The 27,948-nt window shown below is 36.5% G+C and overlaps 1 protein-coding gene across 1 annotated transcript; it reads left to right on the forward strand.

Moving 5' to 3' along the window:
• The first annotated feature begins 1,229 nt into the window (after nt 1–1,229).
• Nucleotides 1,230–27,851, forward strand: Copb2 (COPI coat complex subunit beta 2). The gene is made up of 22 exons (XM_046431320.2): nt 1,230–1,379; nt 6,240–6,377; nt 9,518–9,604; nt 9,808–9,934; nt 10,765–10,913; nt 12,223–12,369; nt 13,384–13,483; nt 14,382–14,524; nt 14,776–14,975; nt 16,444–16,554; nt 17,867–17,955; nt 18,199–18,305; nt 19,317–19,460; nt 21,326–21,456; nt 21,710–21,917; nt 23,577–23,687; nt 24,658–24,872; nt 26,436–26,528; nt 26,621–26,801; nt 26,997–27,065; nt 27,222–27,296; nt 27,499–27,851. Exons 1-22 carry the CDS (start codon nt 1,377–1,379, stop codon nt 27,592–27,594), a joined length of 2,724 nt encoding a protein of 907 aa, XP_046287276.1. The 5' UTR covers nt 1,230–1,376; the 3' UTR covers nt 27,595–27,851.
• The last annotated feature ends 97 nt before the right edge of the window (nt 27,852–27,948 follow it).

The raw sequence follows: 27,948 nt of genomic DNA on the forward strand, positions 1-27,948 counted from the left end.
ATCCTCGGTCGTTCAATAGACTAACTATGCAATTATTAACCTCAATTACAAATCATGAGGTCATACTGCTGGCACTAAAATCTAATTCCAGAGCCACTTTTCTTCTACTATTGAATGTAACTGAAAAACAGGATAGTAAAAATGGAAGGGTGTTTAGAAATTCTGTAGCCTGATTTTTTTTTTTTAACATAAGGAAAACTGAATCCACGAAGAAGTCACATTAGAGGATCCTACTCAAAGGCAATTTTTTAATACCTACCTTTGAATATTACTGTCAACACACACGTATTGCCTTTTTGAAAACCTAGGAGGTGGAGAGATAAAGTCTCCAGGTAATGTCTGTCAGCCCATGTAGCCAGAGGGCAAGTTGTTTGCCCCATGATGGTTTCTTAAATGGAAAAAAGGCAGAATGTAAGGGATATTCTTGCATTTTACTTTGCAACACCGGTGGCACAGGCCCCCTCTTCTATAAGTCAACTAGCACTTGGATATAGTAGACACAGCACAGGCTTTCAGGACACGTCCATTTCGAGTGCAAATCCCGACACTATATTTACTAAGAGGTCTTGGCCAGGACAATAAATTGCCCGGACCCTTAGCTACCTCAATAGTAAAAGAACGATAACTCAGACTTGATGTGAAGCTGGCACACAATCCAAGACTGATAAATGTGCGCAAAGTGAGTCACTGGCACTCAGGGATGCTCAACGAAAGGCAATCGCCCTCGGTTAGAGAACTGCAGGCTCCCAAGCCTTCTCTGACCTCGGAGGCCCGGAGTCGGGCCCCTATCTTCTCCTCCATCAGGGCCTTACAGGGCCCACAGAGAACTCTCGACCTTGTACTCAAGTCCACCAGAGCACACAGGTTTTAGAACTTGCTTCGCCATTTCTCTCCCCGCCCCTCCTCTCAGAGCTAGAGTCAGAGTTGCGACGCGATTCCCCGTCTCCCCGACCAACTTCACCATCCGCGCGCTTCCCCTGCCATTAGTGTCCAGCGGACATTCAGCATTTGGCCTTTCTCATCCTTTACAACGCCGGGTTTTCAAATCCTGGCCGGCGCTTCGCAGCTCCAGGCTACGTTCCGCCGCCGCGCAGGCCACACCTCCACTCCCAAGCCACACCCCGCCCTCCAAAGTAAGCCTCGCCTTCTCCGGGTGGCTGGGCGGGCCACGTTGCCTAGGAAACTGGGGCGGGGCTTGGGAAATCCCAGCCCCCGAGCGGGATTTGCGCAGGCGCTCAGGCCGGGCCTCTGACTATCGCGAGAATCACTTCCCGGAAGTTCCACGTCAGTCAGTCGGCCAGTCTGTGGGTCGGTGGGTTTCTCAGGCCCTTCGCCACCGGGATCAAGTGAGTTCCCGGGCTCGGACTGACGGAGCCATGGTAGGTGTCCTATCGGCTGCGGACCATTCTTGGGGTTCGTCGGCTGAGGGCCGTGATAAGCAGCGGTTTGTGCTTCGGCTGCGGCCCCCGCCTTTGGCCCGGTTCTGTTTGAGCCCTGGGAGGGAGGAGGTGATGGGGACCAACAGACTGGGCTGGTTTTGGAGGCAGTGTCTGCTCAGTGAGGGGTCCCTGACTCCCCTTGGGCCTTAAGGTGCTTTCCAAACCATCTAAGGTCTGCATTGGGGTCAGTGGATTAGGAAAAACGTTGAGCTCTGGGCAGTTTTTGCAAAACTACTCCATTCTACGCTGAAGACTGTGACAGCTAATCTTGCACTCCTGTTGGGCTTTTTTCCTGGATAGTGTGCTGACTACAAACTATGAATTTAAGCAGAGAAGAAGGGGGTGGGGGGAGTCAATAAAATGTGTATGGAATTTAAGTTTGAATCCAGTGTGACTCTGTAGAACTGAGTTATACTTTATTCCTAACCCTCCCACAATTCCTGGTTTGGGTCTCCTGTGCTTGCAGTATGGAATTTCTAATATTTTGGGAGTAGCTCTTAGTTTTCTAGAGGGAAAAGGATTGGGAAGTTGTTTTTAAAGCTTGATAATGTGCTTTTTCAGTATTGCAAATGCAGTGAAAGCAGTGAATGGTAGTAATAGCAAGCAATCAGGACAGCACATTTTTATTATCACTTACTCGCAAACATTCCCTATAATGCCTTTGCATAACTGTATTATAATGATGAAGAAAAACAAGAGTGAGAATATCTTTTCTGAAAAAAAAAAGTATTTTTGTAAACATTTTTCTGCCTTTTTAAAAACATATTATGGAGTACATGGTCAGATATTTTGGAGCTTGAAGACTGTGTGGATTACTCATTTCAAGTCCTTTATCTTGCAGTTAAAAAATTAAGTTTAACAAGTCTCATTGTGGTAAAGTTGGATCAGAGGTTGATCTCTTGGGGAAACTTATGAAAGTTATGGATAGTGCCAGAAGAATACTCAGAGAAACACCCGTTTTGCAATGTAAAGGTGGCCCTCACAGACAGCTCCTGCCAAGCCATACTTATCTGTAGACTCTGTTTTCCCCAGGTTCAGAGCCCTTGAGAAAGACCTTAAATCTCTTGATTATACACTTTATATTATTAACAACTTGTGCTGGTTTGGGTCTCCTGTGCTTGCAGTATGGACATTTTTTTTTAAAGAGCCCTTAGATTTGCCTAACTTCATTTTTAAGTATTAAGTATTTTTATAATGAAATATTGCCATTATTCTTTAATATACAGTCAGCCCCTCCATTTCTTTGGGTTGTACATCCACAGATTAAATAAACTGCAGTTTGAAAATTTTGGAAAAAAATTGTCTGAACATGTACAGGCTTTTTTTTTTCTCTTGTTCTTAATCCCTAAAAAACATAGTATTACAACTATTTACAACATTTACAGTGTATGAGGTATTTTAAGTAACTTAGAAATGATTTAAATTGTACAGAAGGACTTTGTAGGTCCTATACTACATCATTTTTCATAATTTGACTTAAGCATCTGTGGATATCCGTGGAGGTGGAATAGGGGGCACTGGACTCATTCCTTTCCCAATACCTAGGAACAATTTCTGTGAAAAGCACAAATTGTGAATTTATTCGTTTGCTCATGTACTACAATAGTATTTACTCTGTGCTGTGCACTTTGCTAACATTTGCCACCTAGTTCTCTCAGTAGCTGGTAGAGAGATTTTATAAATAATGTTTATGGAGTGGATACTATATAGCCAGGTATTGTTGCAACTGAACTCTGAATTAAATTCTAGTAACACCAAAAGGTATATGTTAGTATTATCACTGTTTTACACAAGTCAAACCTCAGAGAGGTTAAATATACTTACCTAGGATTGTACTTAGGAAATGTAGAGCTGAAACATTGGAACTTAAGTTTGAATCCAGTGTGACTCTGTAGTACTGAGTTATACTTTATTCCTAACTCTCTCCCAATTCCTAAATATATAAAGTGCTGTGCAAATAAAGATGTGTAAGCAGTGACCCTGTCCTTAAGTGTCTACTCTAAGAAGCAAGAAGAGATATATGCAAAATTTACCATGAGCAGTTAAAATGAAATCCTACAGTAGCCTCTAGGAAAGAATACTTCAGACTAGGGTAATAAGAAAGGCCTTATTGATGACAGTTGCATTTACCTGAATCATCCATCTTTTGGAAGATGGAGGGATACTTTTGGAGCTGGAGGATACAGAATGAGCATCTTAATCATCTTTGTTCCCATGTGCTTGAACCTTATTCAAAGTAATCATTGAAATGTTCAAGGAAATAGAGCAGGAGCACACATTTACCTGTGTGTTTTAAACTGGGATTTGCTCTTCCAGAGTATGTAGAGATAACTCATGTTCAGAGTTCCCTGGCCCACTTTCTGAAGCATCACTTTTACTCAGTAATTAAAACATTGTTACAGTAAAATATGTGGCTTAGAGTCCAGTTTCCTTAGTTCTAGAAGAACAGTGTTGGATGTGTACCTACCCAGGTTCCCAGCACAAAGACATCATTGATATTAACAACTTGTGCTGGTTTGGGTCTCCTGTGCTTGCAGTATAGACATTTAAAAAAAAAACAAAAAACCTTAGATTTGCCTAACTTCATTTTTTAAGTATCAAGTATTTTTATAATGAAATATTGCCATTATTCTAACTCTAAGAAGACCAAAAAAAGATGTTAAATTTTGTTATAGTAATTAGTGGGACAAATTTCAGAAATGGATGAAGCAGAAGGTTTTGCTTCCCTCAAACTAGCAAGGAATTCAGAGATAATGGTTTCAATGTAGAAAGTTTGAGAAGGAAGATATGACAGTGGAAACTTTTTTTTTTTTTTTTTTTTTTTTTGAGGCAACTGAAGAGTCAGAGAACTCACATCCTTTAAGTAAAAGGTAAAGGTTGTTGCTAAAAGTATAGGAGGTATGAATAGGAAAAAGTAAGAGCAAAGACTGGAATGGAATAGTCTGCGACCCACATTTGATAGAGATTCAAACAAGATAAATGAATGCCTCGTGAGGTATTTGCTTTGTCTCAGGAAATTACCTCTGGTAGATATTCATTTCATGTTTCATATTTTTCTGCCAAAATAAATATGCTTTTCTCTGAAGAGCTCTTTTACTATTATGACTTAGAGTTACTAAGACTTCATGAATAACATTTCTTCAGAATATTTTCTTTTTTTTAATGTTAATTTTTTAGTTCTAGGTGGACACAATATCTTTATTTTATTTTTATGTGGTGTTGAGGATTGAACCCAGAGCCCCGCGCATGCCAGGCAAGCGCACTACCGCTTGAGCCAATCCCCAGCCCCAGAATATTTTCTGCCATGACACTAATGACATGGGCACAGAGCTGTGATTTAGCAGGTATTTTGAATTTATTCAGTAGGTAGTTTATAAACAAAGGTGCTCAAAGTGTGTTCTGCAATGCCTTAGAGATCCCCATTCTTCCAGGAAGGACCACAGATTAAGTTTTCCTAATGGTCAGATGCTGTTGGCCTCTTTCACTATGTTAATATTTGCACCAATGGTGTAAAAGTAATGAAAGGTAAGCCTGCTCATGCAGAGGCACCAAATTATACTGATAGTGTATCTCCATTGTCACACAATGTTTTAAAAGCCAGTTTCACTTAAGGATGTCATTGATGAGACAGTAAAAGTGATTGATGGCATTGCATTCAACATTTGAGTACACATCTTTTTAATTCTGTATGATGAAGTGAGGAGGGTGCATAAAGTAACTCTGCTGCTGCCTACTGAAGTGTGATGGCTGTCTCATGGAAAGGCACTTATACAGTCAGGGGAACTTTACATGAAACAACAGCTGAAGAAACTAGTTATTTAGACTTGATTATTTGTTAAACTGTAAGAAGTTAGCTGGTACCAGACAGTATTATTTGCTAATGACAAATTAGAACTTCAAAGTGAAATTTAGAATTTTAGAGAACTTCTGTCACTGAACTTGATGAATTTCTAATATTTTAGACTTATCAGTTGAAGTAGGTGGTGAGATTAATGAATATGATCTTTTTGATACAGTGCAATGAAATACATCTCCATTTGGAAGATATGCCTAACTTAGTGAACCAACATATCCCATATAATCAATGTTTGATGCTATAAAATGCATGAATAAGCCACTCAAAGTATAGGATAGACCACTGGATTTTAATTTAACAAAGCATAAGCAGTTCATTAGTTTGGTTTCAGATTCCACATTACAAGTATCTTTTAAGAAACTACCACTTGAGTTTTAATGTGGTATCAAAGAAGAAAATTCTGTTTTTTCAAAAATTAAAATATTCTTTCCAACTCTATTATCTATGTGAGGCCATGTGTGGTGGTAGTTTTTTCTGGCATATATCATCCAAAACAACATCACAACATATTGAAGGCAGAAGCAAATAGCAAAAAAAAAAATCTCCTATTGAGTCAAAATCTAAAGAGTTTTTACAAAAATATAAAACATTGCCTCTATTCTCATTAAATTTCTTTTGAAATTTTCAGAGCCATGGATAGTAAATATGATTAAACATTAGTAAATATGATTAAAAAGTCTTTGGGGGGTCCTATAAATTTTAGATGTCAAGGATCCTGAGAATTAAAATTTTGAAAACTGCTGCTGTAGGTTTCATATTTTTAGATATTTTCATATTTTATACATATGATTGGAGAAGTAGGTGCTTTAAACTGTGCCTATAATTTAGCAAAATAAAAACAGAATTGTTTTATAGGCCTATTAACATACTATTTGTAGTTTCGGTCTCATATTTAATTTGACTAAACAATTTGATTTTTGTTTTAATGTTTTTTTTCTCCTTAGCCTCTCCGACTTGATATCAAGAGAAAGCTAACCGCTAGATCTGATCGAGTTAAGAGTGTAGATTTGCATCCTACAGAGCCATGGATGTTGGCAAGTCTGTACAATGGCAGTGTGTGTGTTTGGAATCATGAAACACAGGTAGGATTTTTAAAGGAATTTATTAGAAATAAAATGCAGTGTTGGACTTTTATTTTATAATGAAAGAGAACTGTCATAACAGATAGCAGTAGCTATGAGCATATTATTTTCTAAAATAACTTGATACAAAGTATTTTAAATAAAGCGCAACTATATTTGTGAGGGTATAGCTTATGAGAGAAACTCTTTGGACAAGTTATATGTGATATTTAAATCTAGTTACTCTGATATAGGTAGAATTAACTCTTTGAAATTGAGGAAACAGATGTTAATGTAAGGTGATTTGCTATAAAGTATTTAGTAGTTCATATTTAATTTTCTATTCAGTGACTATTCTGATCATCTTTAAGAGTGGATTGTTAATTGTTTACCCAAATACTCAATGTAATGATATGCAAGTAACTTTCAAACAGAAATATTCATAGTCAACTTTTGGTTATACTTATGAGAGTATGCCTATTCTAGATTGTCTGCCTTAATGCTTACATTATTCTCTTTCACCTAAGTAAATAATGTATCCTTCAAATAATTTTTTCTCATATTTTCTGCAGTCTTTCAGATTGTCTTTTAAAATTTTTCTTTCAATGTACAAAACATGTCATTGGCATTATAATGTACAGTGATGTGACTGCTCAAATAGTAGTTATCTTCAATATCCATCTTGAAATCTGATAAAATTTACATTTGAGGAATTTAAGATGGCAAAATAGGATTAGCAAGCCAAGGTCAGGAGTAAAACTAAAAACACCTTTGTATGCTTACACTCATTATAGTGAAACAACAGTGACCGCACACTGAACCAGGCTCCATCAGGATGATATTTTATACTCATTAACGTTTTGTTCTCTGCTATATCCCAGTGCCTATGTTATTACCTGACACATAGTAACTTATTAATACCCATTTACTGAACTAAAGAATAAAAGGAATGTTTTTTATCACTAGTTGATAATTTCTGTTCTCTGCAATTTGCTTGATAAAGATAATAAACCAGCTTTTCTCTCCTTCTCCCACTCTGCTCCCTTTTGGTCTAATTCTCCATCCAAATGTTTAAAGTCCTTGTATTTTATGCTTTACAGATATGTTGGATTCTCCTCTCCCTAATTCTCCCTGGGGATTTCCTCTGTTGGCTCAGTTTACCCATCTACCAGCATTATTATTTCACTGTCATATGTTCTAAAGGCCAGATATAGTTCCTTCATGTTTCCTCTAGGCTTTACTATCAAATACCTCTGCTTTACCTAGGTCATCCACTTTGCCTCTGCTTTCTTTGTTGTTCCCTTCTGTGTCCTCCTGCTGGGCTCTCTGCTTCCACTTTTGTAATTCATATCATTGGTAATTTCTTGTTTAATTTCCTTCTTTTCTCTGAGATTGGGGATTCTCTGAGGACAGGCATCCCACTATCTTCTTTCCCATTGTCCCTCCAGTGCATGGGGCACAGTGTGGCGGTATTTATCAGACTTAGTAAGTCTTTATTGAGTGATCTATATTTGGTTCTGTCTGCATTTTCCCCTCGATCACTAACAGAAGTTATTTGCCATTTATGTATATTGAGAATAAAATTCTTAAGAGAGCCAAAAGGGTTTTAGAAGTTAATTCAGATGTACTTAAATTTCAAAAAAAGGAGATATTATATACTTCTTGAGTGGATGCAATGGGATTTTTTTTTGTTTATTTGTTTTGTTGTGTGTGTGTTTTTTTTAAAAGTATTTTAGGATTCAAAGCCAACTTGCTGATTAAATTATATGGAAACGCCTTTAACCACACTGAGTATCACTTTATTTTATCTATACTAAAGGTGATGTTCTTATAAAATCTTATATCACATAATTGTTAATAGAATTAAATAACATTAGGTAAAATTGCTTGAGACCTGTAAAGGGCTATGTAAATATTAGTCGTTGCTTTCCTAATTTACATTGGGCATTTGTATGTACTAAGTGTAGCTTTTCCTCTTCTGTGGATCATTTAGCTCCAGAGTGTGGAGACCATTTCTCATGTAGCTGTACCAGCCATGGTACCTATCATGCTGAACCATGATAGTTTGTTCTACAGTTAATTTATTTTCACTGTTTCTCATATCCCAGGATTTGTTGGCTCCTTATGAGCATTGATGGATTTTCCTGCTATCTTTTAGATTACGTGTTCTCTGTTCTCAATGTGTATATCATAGTCAATTGTAGCAGGTGTATAGGTGAGCATTGAAGCCCAATTTGTTCAAGCTTTGTCTAAAGCAAAGTCTGGCCTGGGAAGCCAGAGTAAGCTCAACAGTGAACCAGTCTCTATTACTTTTTCTTTAACGTACATGGTTTTTAACTAGTAAGATTATATTATGTTCCTTATTTATTTCATTCTTGCTTTCTGGAACATAAAGTAATTTCAAAATGAAGCTTGGTTTTTTAGAATCTTAAAGAACAGGTATCAAGGAGGGATGCCTCTGCTCTTTCCAGGAGGTCTTCTAGTTTTCTGCCTTTGTCTTATGTATATAACCTACTTTGAAGGGGCGTCTAAATGTTGTGATACTTACTGACAGCATATAAATATTCATATGAAAGTATGTTACTAAAGTGTATAAAAGAAACATCTTGTTTGAGTTACTTATATGGGTTCAATTTTAAAAAGAAGAAACTAAGATCTAATTTATTCAACAAATACTTGTTACCCACTAGTTGTGTACCAACTGCTATTTTGGGTTCTGGGTATACAGTGGTAAAGATGATTCCTGCCCTTAGAGAGCATAATAGGGAAAATTGAAATTAAGCATGAATTATACAGTGCTGTGTTAGGAAAGGAGAGTACAGTTAGCATGCATGGATTTTCTAGGCAGAGGGAACAGGAGCAGAAATGAGGCTGGGAATAGTGAAGGTAAGTCTGGAAAGTGAGGGAAGGGCCAGAGCCCAGAAGATCTGAAATACCGTCTTTTGGAAACTTGTTCTCTCTTGTCTTTTAAAACTCTTTGATTTCAAATCTATTAAAAAGATAATCAGTCCTTTTTTAATTTTAATGTTGATCATTCATATTTTAGTCTGGGAGTATTTTTAATTAAAAGTCATTTTAATAGTCAAATGTTTTAAATACATTAGAATAGATCTTTCAGTTATTTTCTCATGACTTAATATGTGTATTGTTAAATTTTAAAGACACTGGTGAAGACATTTGAAGTGTGTGATCTTCCCGTTCGAGCTGCAAAGTTTGTTGCAAGAAAGAATTGGGTTGTGACGGGAGCAGTAAGTAATTATATAATTTGTAATACTGTTTTCTTAATTGGCCAATGATCATGTAAATTAATTGCAAAATTTTGATTCCTGATTTGTTTTGTTCATTAGTGCAGTGTTTTGAAGCATGGACTTCATACTTTGAGCTTATAATAGAGTTTTTCATGCAATTTACTTCCTAATAGTAACAGTGGTTTTTAAATTTCCATTGCTAGGATGACATGCAGATTAGAGTGTTCAATTACAATACTCTGGAGAGAGTTCATATGTTTGAAGCACACTCAGACTACATTCGCTGTATTGCTGTTCACCCAACCCAGCCTTTCATTCTGACTAGCAGTGGTAAGAGATGACCTCTTTTGGTCATGGGTATCTCCTTGGGTAATGCATTTTCATTCAGTAAGACATGCTATTCTTTAAATGCTATTACAAGTAGAGTTCTAATTTCAAGCAGCTTTTAAACCATTTAAGTCTATTACTGTGCTATTGATGCTGCTTGCTTTTGTATTTTAATGGAATATCAACTGTACTTAGGATTGCATAGCAATTGCTTCAATTCCTGTCAGGGAAGACCTGAAGGTCTAGATGTTTAAACATCTGCTGAACAGAAAGCTCGTTTACATACTGATGAGTGAGTTGGCAGATTGCCATAGACCCTAGTCACTTTTATCTTTATATTCAGTCTTTTTCACTCCTTGGTATTATGTATAAAACAGCAGACCTTTGGGAGAGCAATTAAATGAGCACTGCTGAATTGGTTATAGCTCTTTGAAACATTTTTAAATTAAAAATTGAGAACTTTTTTTTTAACCAATCTCATAAGAGCAAATGCTTATTTTTGCAATAGTTATTCAGACAGACTTGTATTGCACTTTTGTCATTCTTTGAAGCCCACTGAGTTTTTTAAAAAATTTTTTCACAAGATTTTTTAAATATTTTCTGTTTGTAATCTGTTTTACTTACTTTATATCCACTCTTATAAAGAGTTAAGTTTGTCCTGAGGATAAATAAAGGATTTTTGAAAAATCTTCTTCAATTTTGATTCAATTTTTAAAAATCACAGAAGGTGTAATTTATTTTAGGTTTGTTGCCTTGAAAGGCACAGAGACTCTTAGTTCTAAAATTGAAAAAAAAAATATTTGCAACTAACTTGAGACTTTCTTTTGGCCTAGATGACATGCTTATTAAGCTCTGGGACTGGGATAAAAAATGGTCTTGCTCCCAAGTGTTTGAAGGACACACACATTATGTTATGCAGATTGTGATCAACCCCAAAGATAACAATCAGTTTGCCAGCGCATCTCTGGACAGGACCATCAAGGTAGGGTGTCTGCTGTATGTGTCGGTTATCACTTCTTTGATTTATTTTCCTCTGAAGAACTACCCAGCTTTCATGACTTAGTACAGTTTTACTCTGAGAAGCTCTTGTCTGACACCCACTTTCTGGACAGAGCCAGTTATAATCATCCCATATCTTCCATTGCTTTTGCTTCCATTATGACCTTTCTCACATTGTCATAATCCATGTATTTTTGGAAATCTTTGTCCCCTGATATATTGGAAGATCGGGGCAGGAACTTTGTTTCCTTTTTCCTCCAGACACTGCCTAGGGTGCACTCGATGATTAGTACATGTTGCAGTGAGTGCGTTCATATTCTTTTTTTTCCATTATAATATTTAAAATACAGGGCCGGGGTTGTGGCTCAGTGTAGAGCACTTGCCTAGCGTGGGTGAGGCCCTGGGTTCGATCCTCAGCACCACATACAAATAAATTAATTAACTAAAGATATTGTTTCCAACTACAACTAAAAAATAATTATTTTTAAAAAAATATTTAAAATACAGGCATATAGGCATAGATTTAAAATCATCAATTTTTGCTTGCACACACTTGCTACATATGCATGATGCTTTATTTGTTTTTCTTAAATAAACTTTTATGTGTCTGACTATCTTAGGGTTTTGAGTTTACTACTTTTTCCTTCTTTGGATTATGCTTGCCTTTGACATACATTGGAAACTTTGAAATTAGTGAAGAATTTTAAAATTCTTCACTAAATTAGGTTTATCTTGAGAAAAAGAATTACCTTTAGCGTAAATCTGTGGTATAGAGTAAATAGTAATCATTTGTTTACATTTGTTTTACACATATTTACCCCCCATAGGGCCTTCCACATGTTAAGCATCCAGTAAATATTTGTAAACATAAAGCTCAATCCTATAATTTTTTATTACTCTTCTATATTTTACATTTTTTAATTAAACAGTAGTTTTTGTCTTTTAATACATCTAACTAAACCCGCTTTCCTTAGCTGTGTATTAAATAGTCCATAAAATTATTCACCTAATCTTAAAGTAGTGTTTTCTCAAGGTGTTCCATCTGGATTCCTGGACTTCACTGTGGTTTAACTGAATTCAATAGGGATAAAGGCTAGAAATTGGCATTTTCAGAGAAGACCATACCAATTCTGCCCTCTGGAAATTTAACAAAAATAAGTGAAAAAAATGAATGTTCCTTAGCTTTTCTCTCCTGGGCTTTGGCCTTTTATTTAGTATGTCAGAACTGTGCTGGATCTGCCTTCTAAAAGCAAAGCCTTGTACTAACTGGCAGATGCTGTTGCTCTCTGAAGGTGTGGCAGCTGGGCTCTTCATCACCAAACTTCACTCTGGAGGGACACGAGAAAGGCGTGAATTGCATTGATTACTACAGTGGTGGTGACAAACCATACCTCATCTCAGGTGCAGATGACCGTCTTGTTAAAATATGGGATTACCAGGTACAATTTTTTATGGCTTTACTTGCCATATGCTAGACATTTTTAAAAATTGTTTCTTATAATATAGTTAAAACTTGGGTTGTTGAATTCTTTTCATAATGTAATAATGTAAGGCCTAAGTATTTGCACCAACATTGTCCCAGAAGTCTCCATAGAAATGAACACTGGGTAGGGTTGTATCTCATTTGTAGAGTGCTTGTTTAGTATGTGCAAGGTCCTGGCCTTGATCTCTCGCACTGCAAAAAGCAATACAAGAACACACAAATGCACAAGATTTCAAAAATATGCTCACATCTTTTCTTTTTTTACTTAATAATAGAGGTTATAAATTTTAACATTATAATCTTAAATTATACATAAATTATACATCCTTGAGTATCCTCATTGGTGGACTCCCATTTGTATTTGAGAACAGATCAGCAAAAGTGTCGTAACATAGTTGTGGTACAACCGTTTTGCCACATAGAACTCTTGTAAACCTAATTATAAGTTCCTGGTACCATGCTTTGTAGCTATAAGATATTCTTAAATTTTTGTTTTGTTTTTCACATGTAAAACAGTTAATATAGTAAGACTTAGAAAACCAGTTATACTTTGAAATATTTTCAAATTTGTCCCTAAGTTCAGAATAAATATGTTAAAAGACTAAAGTAGCAGTACTTAGCAGACTAAGTACCTAAAAGCAAAGCCCTGTACTGACTGGCTTAGTCCACAGATGGTAGGTGTGGATATTGTAGGGGAAATTCATTATTCTAAGAATTCGGGGAAATAGTATTCAAATGAAAATCTAGATCTTTTTTTTTCTTCTTCTTTAAATGATAATTACCTTTACATTTATCTGGTCTGTGAAATTAAGCATTCATGTATGCAAAATTCTGTTTCAAAAATTTCTATATCGGATTTATTCAGATTGTCTTAACCTTTATCATTTATAAGGCATCTGTGCATTGAGAAAATTAAGGATGGTTACTTACTTTTTTACTAATAAAATTTGTTTCTGTGTTTTGATTACAGAATAAAACATGTGTGCAGACACTGGAGGGACATGCCCAAAATGTGTCTTGTGCCAGTTTTCATCCTGAGTTGCCAATCATCATCACGGGTTCAGAAGATGGTAAGTTGGAGTATATGTTTATTCCTGAGCTCCTATTATTTACTCAGTAGGTGTTTCAGTCAAGTGGTTTGACCCACACCGCTGTATTGTAATAGGAGGTTTCCAGTGATTCTGACTTTTTTTTATTAGAACACTAGACTTTTAAGCCGGGTGCAGTGGTACACACCTGTAGTCCCAAAGGCTCGCGAGGCTGAGACAGGAGGATCAAGAGTTCAAAGTTAGTCTCAGCAAAAAAGCGAAGCACTAAACAACTCAGTGAGACTCTGTCTCTAAATAAAATACAAAAATAGGACTTGGGGATGTGGCTCAGTAGTCAAGTCCCCCTGAGTTTAATCCCTGGTACCCCACCCAAAAAAAGAATACTAGACTTAAGCTACTAAATAACAAAAGGGACATATTTTTATCATCTTCATCATTCTGGTGTGTTTTGATTCTATCACTTAAAGAAGAGGACACCCAGATGTTCTAGAGAAAAACTGAAAGATCCTGTGTGTCAGAGTCAAACCTGGTTTTCAAATTCAGGCTCTGTCACTTGGTGAATGTGGTTTGGGCAAATTATGAAATGAGAACACATATCCACTCCATGGGACTATGTACGAGGATGAGAAGAAATTAGTGTAGAAAGCATCTGGCACATAGTAAGCACTCTACCCAGGAAATGTTGTTACTGTTTCACACCTCAAATTGCATTTCCTTGTTTTAGTTTCTTATGGATTTTCTATTATTATGTTTATGTTCCTTTATAAAATCAGTTAAAAATTACAGATAGGGAAAAAGTGGTCATTAAGTTGGCATATGTGTTTTCTGTTGATATAAAGACTTCCCTGTGACTCCTTCACCTGACAGTTTATTGTTGGGTGTTTGTATCAAAAGGGAATATTCACATTGTTCTCTTTAGGAACAGTCCGTATTTGGCATTCAAGCACCTATCGGCTTGAGAGCACTTTGAATTATGGAATGGAGCGGGTGTGGTGTGTGGCCAGTCTGAGAGGGTCCAACAATGTGGCTCTGGGCTATGATGAAGGGAGCATCATTGTTAAGGTAATTCTCTCTCTAAATAAACACATGGACATTGACAAAGTCATTTTCCTTTGTAATTCAGTACTGTCTCATTCCAAGTCACCAGTTTTGTTGAACTGGCAGTTCTTTCCTTCAGCACTAGAGATTAAGTAACAGTGTTTTAAAGTGGAAGAAAGGAAATAGACCTCTCTGTTAAGGGGAAGGAATGTCTATTTTGTTGTGGTTTTATTTTTTACCTTTTCATTGCTAAGAGCCATTTGTCATTCTTCCAGCTTGGTCGGGAGGAACCTGCCATGTCCATGGATGCCAATGGGAAGATAATTTGGGCCAAGCATTCAGAAGTCCAGCAGGCCAATCTAAAAGCAATGGGAGATGCTGAAATTAAAGATGGAGAAAGATTACCACTGGCAGTAAAGGATATGGGCAGTTGTGAAATATACCCTCAGACTATTCAGCACAATCCCAATGGGCGGTAAGTCATCGCCAAAATCTCTTTCTGAGCTTCTGTGTATGTTAGAACAGAGTGTGTGTGCATATCCACAGCATATCTCTGGGGTAGGCATCTCTACTCATTCTTCTTTGAGCTTTTGCCCTGGCTGCATGATCCCCAACACAGACACAGGCAGCTATTGCCAGTTGACCAGGTTGGCATGCAAGGTGGAGCAATTAAATTGCATTTGTTTTTATTTCACACATATTGGGTTTGTGTACCTGTGTGCTTCTTTGAGGGCAAGAATCATGTCTTACCTTGACACTTAGTAGGTGCTCCTAATATTTGCTCCCTCATTTCTCTTAAAGAAAATTGATTCTGAGGTATATATCTTTTGAAAAGTTTTGGAATTGGTAATTCTGCCCCTTATTCATAATTTGAACCATCAGATTGTTATTCCCTTAAGAGCTATAAAGCACCAGACATCTTTTGAATCTTGTGAGAGAGAAGTTCGTAGAACAATGAGCTTAAACCTGTAGAGCTTTACAAATTATTTTGTAAGTCTGGAATGTAGCTCACTGGTAGAGTGCTTGCCTAGCATTCATAAAGCCCTGGATCAATCCCCAGTACAGTGCAAAAAAGAAAAAAGAGAGAGAAAGAAAATTCCAGAAATTAACAATTCATCATTTAAAAAAGATTATAGTATGTGTCTTGAGTATTAAAAAAAAGGCAAAGTATGCAGCCAAAGGTCAGTAAATGATATCAAGTTATTTGTAACCTAATCAACTGACTTATGAAGGTTATGAAGGCATTATATATATATTTACCTTGATATCATAAAACATTCTTTGCCATGAGGTTGGCATTTTACCTTTGGTAATCTTTTGATAGCAGGAATTTTACAGTGTTCTAAATGATAACTTTGAAGGGAGTTGTTTTGTGTCTTCTGGGAAAATTTTACTTGACTACTTCACCATCTATTTTTATTTAATAAATTTAGGATAATTATTTAAATGTTAAATTTTAGTATTTAACATTTAAATTTTATGAATTTTATAAATAAATTTTATGAAGTCACTAAAAATTAGAATATATTTTTCTTCATTTAAATGATTGGTGTTATAATGGAGATAATCTTATAATAAGACAGTACCTTCTTATGGTGTAAGTGTCATAAACAACGTGCTAGGCATCTTGGTGTGCAACAAATTCTAGTTGAATAATTGAAATCCTCCATTCTCAACTTCTTGTCCATATTTTTCTGGGTTTATAAGAGAAGGCTATTGCAATAACATTTTCAGCAATAACTTCATCATTTGCTTTTAGATTTGTTGACTAGAATATTTTTGTGTAGCTCTATATTCAAAGAAATATATAACTTTTAAAAACATTAAGTTATAATAATTTGCTGAAATAACATGTTATTAGAATTATTTTGCCATAAATATAATTTCTGTTTCTTAACTTCTTTGCCCTCTCTATATCCCTCCCTGACTTCTGTAATTTCTAGGTTTGTTGTGGTGTGTGGTGATGGAGAGTATATCATCTACACAGCAATGGCCTTGAGAAACAAGAGCTTTGGTTCTGCCCAGGAGTTTGCATGGGCCCATGATTCTTCTGAGTAAGTTTGGTCTGTATGATTAAGTCAGCATGCTGTAATTACTGATAAGTGTACTTTGGGTTCTTGAGGCTTGGTGTGTTCTGTACTGCTCCCTGTTAAAGATGCATTCCACCAGCACAGCCCGTTATAAAATTAGTCAGTGGCAACTGGGAAGTATAAACCCTTTGTCCTTTCTGTAGTTGGTATTGAGCTCTCTCAGTCAACCTAATTTAATAATGCCTTTAAACTAGGGACCCAACACCATTTCCTAGATGAAGCCTGTGGCAGGACCTGGTGCTTATGGACTTAAGGCAGAACTTCAAGTCCTTGAAGACCCTCCTGAAGGCATTTGTCCTAAGGTGCAGCTGCCTTTTCATGACCTAGCTGGGTGAGGTCCTTCTTACTTTGAGACAGAGTCTCACTAAGTTACTTAGGGCCTTGCTAAGTTGCTAGGGCTGGCCTCAAACCTGTGATTCTCCTGCCACAGCCTCTCTAGTTGCTGGGATTACAGGTATACACTATCATACCCGGCTCCTGGTCTCTGTTTTTAAGGCAGAGACCTAAATGTAAGTATTTCCTTTTGATACCACACATGGCTGACTGATGAGCCACTTATCACAGTTTTTCTTAGATTTTTAAAATCACTTTTAATGAAATAATTTATATATTATATATTTTTTAATGCACAATTTTAAGTATATAAACATTTCAGTGGATTTGGAAAAATGTATATAATCCATAACCACTAACACAAATTATAGAACATTTTCATATCCCCACAAAATCCCCTTATTTCCCTTAACAGTCCATTCATCCCCATCTACCCACCCACTCCCCAGCCCCAGGCAAACACTGATATGTTTTTGTTATTGTGTATAGTAGATTGTCTTTAGAGTTTCATATAGATGGGATCATATGGTATGCATGCTTGTACTGGCTTCTTTTGCTCAGCATATTTTGATTCATCCACATCATTGCCTGTATCAGTAATTGGTTCCTTTTGTGCAGAGTAGTATTGTATACATATATTGTAGTTTGTCTAGTCATTCACCCATTGATAAACACCTAGGTCATTTCCAGTTTCTAAAATGGTTTATAAGTCCTGCTAATCTGTGTCATACATCATATGAAACCCATTCCTTATTTATCCTACTATAAAGAGTTCACTGATATCTTAGGGAAAAAAATACATCAATGAATCTTCAAATATTCATTTTGTATCTATGCATAATTAATTACTCAGTAGTTGAAGATATTTCTAATGTATAATGGAATTATGGTTTAGCTTATCATTTTGTATTTTGTCTTCCCTATTCCCCCACCTCCACCCCAGATATGCAATAAGAGAGAGCAACAGTGTTGTGAAGATATTTAAGAACTTTAAGGAAAAAAAATCATTTAAACCAGATTTTGGAGCTGAAAGTGAGTGTCATTTACTTATGATACAATTTTAAAAGCTTTGTAATGGCTCAAAAACATCTAAGCCAGGCGCTGGGGTTGTGGCTCAGCAGTGGAACGCTCACCTAGCATGTGCACAGTGCTGGGTTCAATCCTCAGCACCACATAAAAATAAATAAATAAAATAAATGTATTTTGTCCAACTACAACTAAAAAAATATTAAAAAAAAAAAAAATCTAAGCCAGATCTTTTTATGTTCTCTTAAGGTATCTACGGAGGCTTCTTATTGGGAGTCAGGTCTGTAAATGGCTTGGCCTTCTATGACTGGGACAACACGGAACTCATACGCAGAATTGAAATTCAGCCCAAACACGTGAGTTGTCACTCCATTGCTGTTTTGGGAATGTTCATCTTTGTGATGAGGTCTGGGTCCCTGAGGCCAGGAAGTGTCCTTGTACCCTGCTATCCTTGTCTTGTAGTGCTGTACACAGTGCTGTTTGCCTCAGAATTGTGGTACTTAAATGAAGCAGTAAACATTGGAAATTTTGAAAAATATTTTTAAAAGTTATGCAAATTCCAAGTGCAATTCATATTTCAAATGGCTTTTGACATCGTGGAAAAGAGTGCTTTGAAGATAAGAAGTCAGGGAGTTCTTGACGTGGAAGGGCCTGAGAAGCCCCCATCCAGTCAGAAAGCTTTCTGAGGTTTATCTGACTATGGCTGCTTAAGGTTCAGGTGACTGTCTCTAGTGACAACATGTTGTACTTTTAGAACTGCCTGCCTGCTACCCTGATAACTTTCATTGTCAGAAAGTATCTTTGGAGGCAAAATAGCTTCCCTGTGGTCCTGACCCTGTCTTCTAAAGCATGGTGATTCCCCAAGTGGGAAAATGGGTGTGGTGGGAGGGGGACTTTGCCCTTTTTTTGTGTAAACAGATATGTATCTATGTATCATATGTGTTTTCATTATGTATAGGTGTAAACAAATATACAGAATAATTATGGTATTAAAATATTTTTAGGGGAAATTTTAGGGAAAAATGTCTAAAAAGGCTCATGGGGGGTGGGATTTTTATTATTAAAAATTAAGGGTAAGAAATAGTGTTCTAGAGCAATAGAGGAGACTAGGCTGACACTCCTAAATTCCAGCACATCCAGTGTTACCAACAGCTCTCCTTCCTCTTTCCCAGCGTTCTTTCCACTGCTAGGCTAAATAGAATAGCTCTGCCCTGTCCACCCTCCATACACATGTAAATATACTGCAAAATTCAAGGGCATGTTTATTACTATAAGATTAGTCTTATAAGAAACAAGGTATAAGCAGTTTGTCATACTCACTCAGAAATCCAAATGAGTTGTCTGTGTTTCTGTTTGTTGTGTTACAGATTTTCTGGTCTGATTCAGGAGAGCTCGTCTGTATTGCCACTGAGGAATCATTTTTTATCCTTAAATATCTGTCAGAAAAAGTCTTGGCTGCACAGGAAACGCATGAGGGAGTTACTGAAGATGGCATTGAAGATGCCTTTGAGGTAATTGCATCAGTATGACTTTAGCTTTGTTTTTAAATGATTTATAGACTTAAAAAGAGACTGTACTAGAAAAAACATTTGACAAAATATAATATCCATTCATGTCCAAAACACTAGAAAATATAGGGACAGAAGGAACATACCTCAGCATTGTAGATGCTATATATGCTAAACCCAAGGCCAACATCATTCTAAATGGAGAAAAATTGGAAGCATTCCCTCTAAAAACTGGAACAAGACAGTGATGCCCTCTTTTTACCACTTCTATTCAGCATAGTCCTGGAAACTAGCCAGAGCAATTAAACAGAGGAAATAAATTAAAGGATTACAAACAGGAAAATAAGAATTCAAACTATCCCTAATCTGATTCTATATTTAGAAGACTAGAAAACTTTTAGAACTCATTAATGAATTCAGCAAAGTAACAGGATATAAAGTTAGTTGCATTCCTATACATCAGTGATGAATCAACTGAAAGAGAAATTAGGAAAACTGTCCCATTCATAATAGCCTCAAAGAAAATAAAATATTTAGGAATCTAGCAAAAGAGGTATGAAAGACCTCTACAATGAAAACTATAGAACACTAAAGAAAGAAATTGAAGAAGACCTTAGAAGATGGAAAGATCTGCCATACTAAGAACATGAGTAGAAAAATAACTGTTCAAGGATGGGAGGAGTGAAGTTTACCAGATTGGACAGGGGGGAATGGGAGAAGGGATGGGAATGGGAAAGACAGTAGAATGAATCTGGCATAACTTTTCTGTGTTTATATATGAATATACAACCAGTGTAACTCAACATCGTGTACAATCACAAGAATGGGAAGTTATACTCCATGTATGTATAATATGTCAAACTACATTCTACTGTAATGTATAACTAAAAAGAACAAGTTTTAAAAAGCGAAAAACACTTTTAAAAAAAGACTGCACTAATTCTAGCATTTCATTAAAGTTAGGATTGAGGAAACTAAGTATTTAAAGGGTTCTGGTGAAATGTGAAAATTAAAATCTTGCCTCATAAAACAGAATCTGAAAGTTGTTGGGAAAAGTATAAACGGCAGCCATACCCCAGAGAAAAAAAACCCCCAACATGGCGCCTAAGCACCTCTTCTTCCTACCTTCTTCTTTTCTGCAGTGGCGCGAAAAGTTCCCGCCCGTGTGAACTCTCCCGCCGGCGCCAATTTCAAATCTCGCTGGCGGGGAACCATAGCCCCAATGAGAACTAATTCCTGGGCTCCAGAGCTGATATCTGAAAGAACTTGCCAATAAACGGGTTGCCTGCCATTTATCTAAACCCTACCATCTCCCCCTTAGTTCTATATAAGCACACAGCTTTTTGCAATAAAATTGGAATTCTCCCAGCGAAGTGTCTTTGCGTGGGGAATTCTTTCAAAAGTAAATATGTTTAAAAGAAATTCATGCTTCGATTTTAGGGAATGTTTAGACTGATATTTTCCACTAAGGAAATTTGAAGTTGTTTTGTTCCCAAACTGTTTAGCCAGAGTGATTTAAATGAGCTCCCAGGTGGTAAAGATAAATCATCCTTGATGTAGATGTCCTAAAAGATGTTGCAAAATATCTCATTTTCCAGTTTAATGTGTATTGGGGGTTAAGTTAATTCTCTTTTAGATCATTATTTTGAACCAACAGTGAGATTTAATATGACAAATATTAACAGTAGAAATTTGTTCTTAAAAAAAGAAAGAAGATAGAAATTTCAAGGAAAGACTTTCTTTCTTGAAATAGAGTTTTATTCTACATTCCTTCTTTTTTACCTTATCAAACTCAACTATATTCAGCCTTTTGTTATTGACAGTTTTTCAATGTTAAATAATATAATCATAGTATTTTCTTTCTACAGGTTCTTGGTGAGATTCAGGAAATTGTGAAAACAGGCCTGTGGGTAGGCGACTGCTTCATTTACACAAGTTCTGTGAACAGATTAAATTATTATGTTGGAGGAGAAATAGTCACCATTGCCCACTTGGACAGGTAGTGGAGTATAGTTTTGCTTCTGTCTTAAGCATCCTAAATTGAAAAGTGTGCTCTTTCAACAGAACCTGTTACTGGCTTATAGCAATTATAGGCTGACTTCCCTGTGTTATGGTTTTGGAAGATTGCCTCTTGTCAAACAAAATTGCATTAATCAAATGGAAAGATATCGAGCAAGAATCAAGGGGGGCGGGTCATGTGTGTGTGTAACTGTAGTGTTGGGCTTCTAATTTAGTTTCTGTTTCTTTGATAGGACAATGTATCTCCTGGGCTATATTCCTAAAGACAATAGGCTTTATCTGGGTGACAAAGAGTTGAATATTGTTAGCTACTCCCTGCTGGTTTCAGTCCTGGAATACCAGACCGCTGTCATGAGGAGGGATTTTGGCATGGCGGATAAGGTCCTTCCTACCATTCCAAAAGAACAGCGGACCAGAGTAGCACACTTTTTGGAAAAACAGGTAAGAATATTCTTTTCTTTTCTGTCTCCTTCCTTCCGCTTTTCCTTTCTTCATCCTTTTTTTACTTCTTTTTGTGTGTGTTTTTTCAAACTAGCCATTTAAAAGAATGTTGGTGTGATTTGCTTGTGCCAGTGGGATTTCTCCTGTCAGTTTATTGCAGTCTATGGTAAAACTACACTCTTCTTTCTTCTCTCCCAGTGCCCTTAATTCCCTCTTTAAATATCAGTAAGGATTTATCTGTCCTCCCCTCCTATATATATCTTTTCCATTTTATTAATATTTTTATTTCTGCATTGCATTTTTCTATCTCATGTTTTTTTTTTCTTTTTTTTTAAATTGGTAAAATACACATAACAAAATTTTCCATTACCAGCATGTCTTTTTCTTACTGTAGTATTTGTGCAAAGTAATATGTGCACACCATATGAATTAAGTTCTTTTAAAAAAAGGTGACTTCCCTTTTTCCTGTCTCCTTCTTACTCTCTGGAGATAATTACTTTTAATTCTAATATAATTCCCTTCATATTTATTTTCACATGTCTAAATAACATGCAACACAGCATAACATATATTTTTTCTTCATTTAGCTCTAAGCATTTCTTGTGACTTCTGTTCTATGGAAAATGAGGACGTAGGCAAGCACTTTACCACCAAGCTACATCCATGGCCTGTAACTCAAGACTATTTAGAATACCCGTTTGTATTCATGGATGAATTTGGGGAGTGGTATTAAATTCACTTGGTAGAACTTATAATCTGAAAAGTTAAAAACACCCATACTGAGCAGTCTCCCTCAATTTTTGAAGAACAAATGACCTCTGAGCTTTTCATCCAACCAGCACCACACCCCTAGAGCTAAAAATCTTGCCTGTAGGGCAGATCCCATCTGTACTGCTAATTTAGTAGTTAGAAGCTAATTTAGTGGTTAAATCAGTTTAAATGCCCTTTTCTGTTGGCAAACTGGAACATAGAAAGGAATTCATAGGCTTTCTGACCATTGGGATACTTGCTGATGAATAACGCAAGACCAACACTATAGGCATAGGTAGTGATACCTGATTATCATCTGAACCTGCATACAAAATGTCTGCTAAGTGACTTACAGATGATGGAAAATTGGAAAGGTTTATGTTTTGACTCCCTTTCCTTTGCCCATTTACTGGCAATAACTTCCACTCTAAAACAAAGCCTGGACTAGATGACCTGGATTTGTTCAGTGATTTACCACTATGTATATACCAGTGCACCTGGTTTCTTTTTGGAAGTGACTCTTATTTGACCAATTTTCAAAAATCCCTTTCTTTTTGATATTTATTTATATTCACATTTCTAATTTTGTTAATTATTGTTTACTTGAGTTCATCTAGAATTAGTCAGCTACCATTTTCTTAAAAAAACAGTAGGTAGTATGTGTCTGAATATTCCATCAGCCAGGCTTGTGCTTACCAGTTAATTCAATGACTTCTTAGTTTTTGCTTTTCATTATTTTGTTATGTTACTTTTGTTTAAGTTGTGGGGTTTCTGTGTCAGCAAAGTAGTTTTAGTTTAAGAGGGAAATGGATGATTTTTCTGTGTGTACATTGTATCATGAACACATTTTGTACTTGTAGATATCACACACATATATATTATTTGTTTTCTGCTTTAAATTTTGTTTAGGGATTCAAACAGCAAGCTCTTACAGTATCCACAGATCCTGAACATCGTTTTGAGCTTGCTCTTCAACTTGGAGAGTTGAAAATTGCATACCAGTTAGCAGTGGAGGCAGAGGTATGTTCAAGTTCATGATTTTTTATAACTGATGGAAGGGTCAGCAGGTACTTCCATGTCTTTGGTATAATGTATTGTTATTAAAGTTTCCAGATGGAAATTAGTGACTCATTTTGGTGAGATTATTCTCTTTTTGATCTTTTTCAAAGATGCATTGTTAATTTGCATAAATCAAACACATTTTATTTGAGACAGTCTTAGCACTATAACTTAAGTTTTTTCTGTTTTGAGTGAAATTTGTTTTGTAAGAGAAGAAAAAATTTTAAGATAGTAGATAAACCACTCTGGGAATTCTAAAAGAATATAGACATCAATAATTTGCCAATATCCCAAGCTACTAAGAAAGATCTGGACTTTAAAGCAGGATTCTAACCTAGATTAGAGGCATGTCTTTTGAAAGACAGGTTGATGATATTTTATAGATCTTTGTATATTGTATATCCTTATTGTGGTTTCACTCTAGCATTTATTGGTAAATTAATTTCAGATGTGCAAAATAAATTTTAGCTATGTTAAAATCATCTATATGTGTAGCATTTTGATTTCTGAAAAGCTACAAATGACAGATATTGTTAAATATTTAAGAATAATTTTTCAAAAAAGTGGTATTAAATTCACTTGTTAGAATAATTGCAATCTAATTCCTTAAAACTCCAATTTAGCTTGTTTTCTTTCAGTTTCACTGTGTAATTACAAAATAAGTTGATAATTATTCATGCATCATTAAAATTATTTGAATTAATTTTGTATATGTGAATAATTTCCTCATTGTACATTTTATCATGCTATTCTAATTTTGATTGAAAGTGCCAACTTAATAAGTACAGCTCCGTGTATGTCTTTGTATGTGTGTGTGTAAAGTATTTTCCATTGTTATACAGGGATGCTCAAGAGAACAGAATAATGTTGATATTGGAGATTGAAATGTTTATTTTCAAAGGTATTTTAACTTGGAAATTCTTTCTTTTAGTCAGAACAGAAGTGGAAACAACTTGCTGAACTTGCCATCAGTAAATGTCAGTTTGGCCTCGCCCAGGAGTGTCTGCACCATGCCCAGGATTACGGAGGTCTGCTGCTTTTAGCCACTGCTTCTGGAAATGCTAGTATGGTGAACAAGCTTGCAGAGGGTGCAGAGAGAGATGGCAAAAATAATGTGGCATTCATGAGCTACTTTTTACAGGGAAAGTAAGTATTAATCTAAGGTGTAAAAGACCTTGGGAAGCACAGTAATTAAAATTTTCCACATTAATTGTGAGGCTGGAGAGAACTGATGGCTGGCCAGATGGTGTTGAACAGTGTGGGCAATAGGATGACAGTGTTACCTTGGTGGCACTCAGCTTCAGCAAGGGATACTCCATGACCTTGATATAAATGTGAGCTGAAGGAGGTGCTCAGGGTGGGATAAAAGTTAAACCCCTTCCCCACAGCCTGCCAGTTAGTGGCTGAGGCATTTCATTGTTTGACAGGAGGAGGCTATCGTGCTGCTCCAGTTGGTATCTGAGTGGCAGGTGCCTTTACCCAAATTGGACAATTTTGATCTGTTTGTGGCATGGAGGAAGGAGGATGAAAATGCCAGTTACTTTCAGATTTGAGTTCAACAGAAAAGCATAAAAATACCACATTTGTAAGTTTGGTGCCAAATCATTTAGAAATTAGTTGGCCCTGTTATGAAATAAAACACAAAAGTGTTCATTAAATTTGCCCTGCATACTTCGTCATAAAAATTATTATTTTTTTGGCGGGGCATGATGGTCCATGCCTCTAATCCAAGCTACTTGAAGGGCTGATAAGAGGATCACAAGTTCAAGGCCAGCTTTGTCAACCTAGTGAGACTTGTCTCTAAATAGAAAAGCACTGAAAGTGTAGTTCAGTAGTGAAGGGCTCCTGGGTTCAGTCCCCAGTCCCACAAAAAACAAACAAAAAATAAACTTTCTTTTTTGATGCTGTGGAACAAACCTCAGGGCCATGCAAATACTAGATAAGCACTCTTCTCCTGAGCTACACCCCATTTTAAAACTTTGTGCACCATGACATATATACACATATATATGTGAATTTATATTTCTGCAAAAATAGGTCCACTATCTTTTATGCATAATTCAAAAATCCAAAAATTATATGAAAAGTTTTTTTAGAACTCATTTGAAGGCAAAATCTGACTAAACTCTACTACTGAGTTGTTTTTATGCTACTCAGTATGTTTTTATTGCATTCAATAGTCATATTATTACAAAAATATTGTTTGGGGTTTTTGTTAGGTGCTTCTATTACTCCATTTCTTACCTAATACTAAAAAAATCGGAATTCTGAAATGCTTTGTAAAACTTGCCAAGGGGAAGAAAAAAAAACTGAAGCTAATAGACATGGTATCCTTAATAATGGTATCCTCCTTTTCTACTGGGCACCTTTGGATAATCTGGTCCAGCCCACATTGGAGATGCTGAAACTGAATTTCTACTTGCCTATATCCTGAAGCCTTCAAAATGTGCTCATCCAAACTGCTTTGACTCTTCTTGAAAAGGCCCTTAAGTAGATTGAAAGTAGTCATAAAAGCTGTCGTATCCCTCACACTCTTGAAGTCCACCAAGTCTGTAATATACTGTTAAGATGAGTAAGTGGCCAGGAACAGAAATGAGATGAATGTGTGAGGGGACTGGGGAAGATTTTGACCTTGCAACATTAAATCCACATTTCTTCCAAATGTTAAGTGCTGTTGTTGTAGTGTTTACTCTCCTCCTTAATCTTCAGGCTCGATGCTTGCCTTGAGCTCTTGATCAGAACCGGACGACTGCCAGAAGCTGCCTTCCTGGCCCGAACTTACCTACCAAGTCAGGTTTCAAGGTACAGACTTTTTAATTTTAGGAAGAAATATTTCAGATAAAAACAGGGCATGCTTATGTAATTTCTCTTTGATTTCATGATGTCTATAATAGGGTAGTGAAACTCTGGAGAGAGAATCTCTCAAAAGTCAATCAGAAAGCAGCGGAATCCCTTGCTGACCCAACAGAGTATGAAAACCTTTTCCCAGGATTAAAAGAAGCCTTTGTGGTTGAAGAGTGGGTGAAGGAAACACATGCTGATCTGTGGCCAGCCAAACAGTACCCCCTAGTCACGGTAAGGGGGTGAGTGATCAGGTGCTAGGCTTGATTTAGTGTGACTACAGGGTGCGAGCACATTAACTTCAGGGTGTGAACAGTGCTGGATACATTATTGCTGGATAAGAGCTAATATCTGGGATTTAGGCCAATTTCTAGAGCAGTTATATAATTTCAGGATTTTTCATTTCATCATTGCTTTATTCTCTAATAGCCAAATGAAGAAAGAAATGTCATGGAAGAGGCAAAAGGCTTTCACCCCTCAAGATCTGTAGCTCAGCAGGTGAGTACTACTTGTGATAACTTGGTTGAGACCGTTGATTTTAAGTACCATCTTCCACTTCCTAATTCTCATCTCTCTTCCCTCAGAGGATAAGTTTAAAATTTGTGGAAAAATGCCTTTATTTCTATACATATATATTTCTACTTGGGCTTTCAGGACCTTGATGAGAAACCCCCATCTCCGACTCCAGTTATTGTGGACTCCCAAACAGCCAACAAAGAAAAAGAAAAGGTGGGTCAAACACCATCCAAACCTCCCCTGTCCCTTCCTCCCGTGTGTGCAGGCTGCCTGGGCCTCTGTGGCAGGTGATGTACCCAAGTTTCAGAGTAGGGACTTTGAAGTGGGAAGATGCTATTTGGGATAGTTAAGGAGGAACACATTAAGTTCTTTAACACAGTGCTTTAGAACTCCATCATCTTCCTTTTGTTTGCAGAGCTTACTCGAACTAGAAGTAGATTTGGACAATCTGGAATTAGAAGATATTGACACTACGGATATCAATCTGGATGAAGATATCCTGGACGACTGAATTGTAGTTTTCCATTTATTTGACTAAACAAATCATTATTATGTATAGGTATTGATCATCACCCTGACCACAGTGCTTGGAAGGAAATATGAAAAATTTCTTAGGTTTTTATATGTAAATGCTGTGGACCAACAGGAGCACATGGCCTCCTTTTCTTAGGAGGAGTTCATGTGCAGTTTAAATCAGTGTTTTCTTCATTGATTAAAACAGACATGGGCTTTGATATTTCTCACTGTCATTAAAATCCTTTGAATTAATGAGAATACTTCCATTTCCTTTCTGAATAATAAAAAGAGACTTCTAGTTGTAGAAGGCTGAGCCAAAATCACACCTCACCCAAGGGTCAGCCCTGCA

The sequence above is a fragment of the Marmota monax genome, unplaced genomic scaffold, assembly GCF_021218885.2.
Source record: "Marmota monax isolate L192 unplaced genomic scaffold, Marmota_monax_Labrador192_F-V1.1 WCK01_AAM20220418_F8-fsc00022, whole genome shotgun sequence".
Classification (NCBI taxonomy): Eukaryota; Metazoa; Chordata; class Mammalia; order Rodentia; family Sciuridae; genus Marmota; species Marmota monax.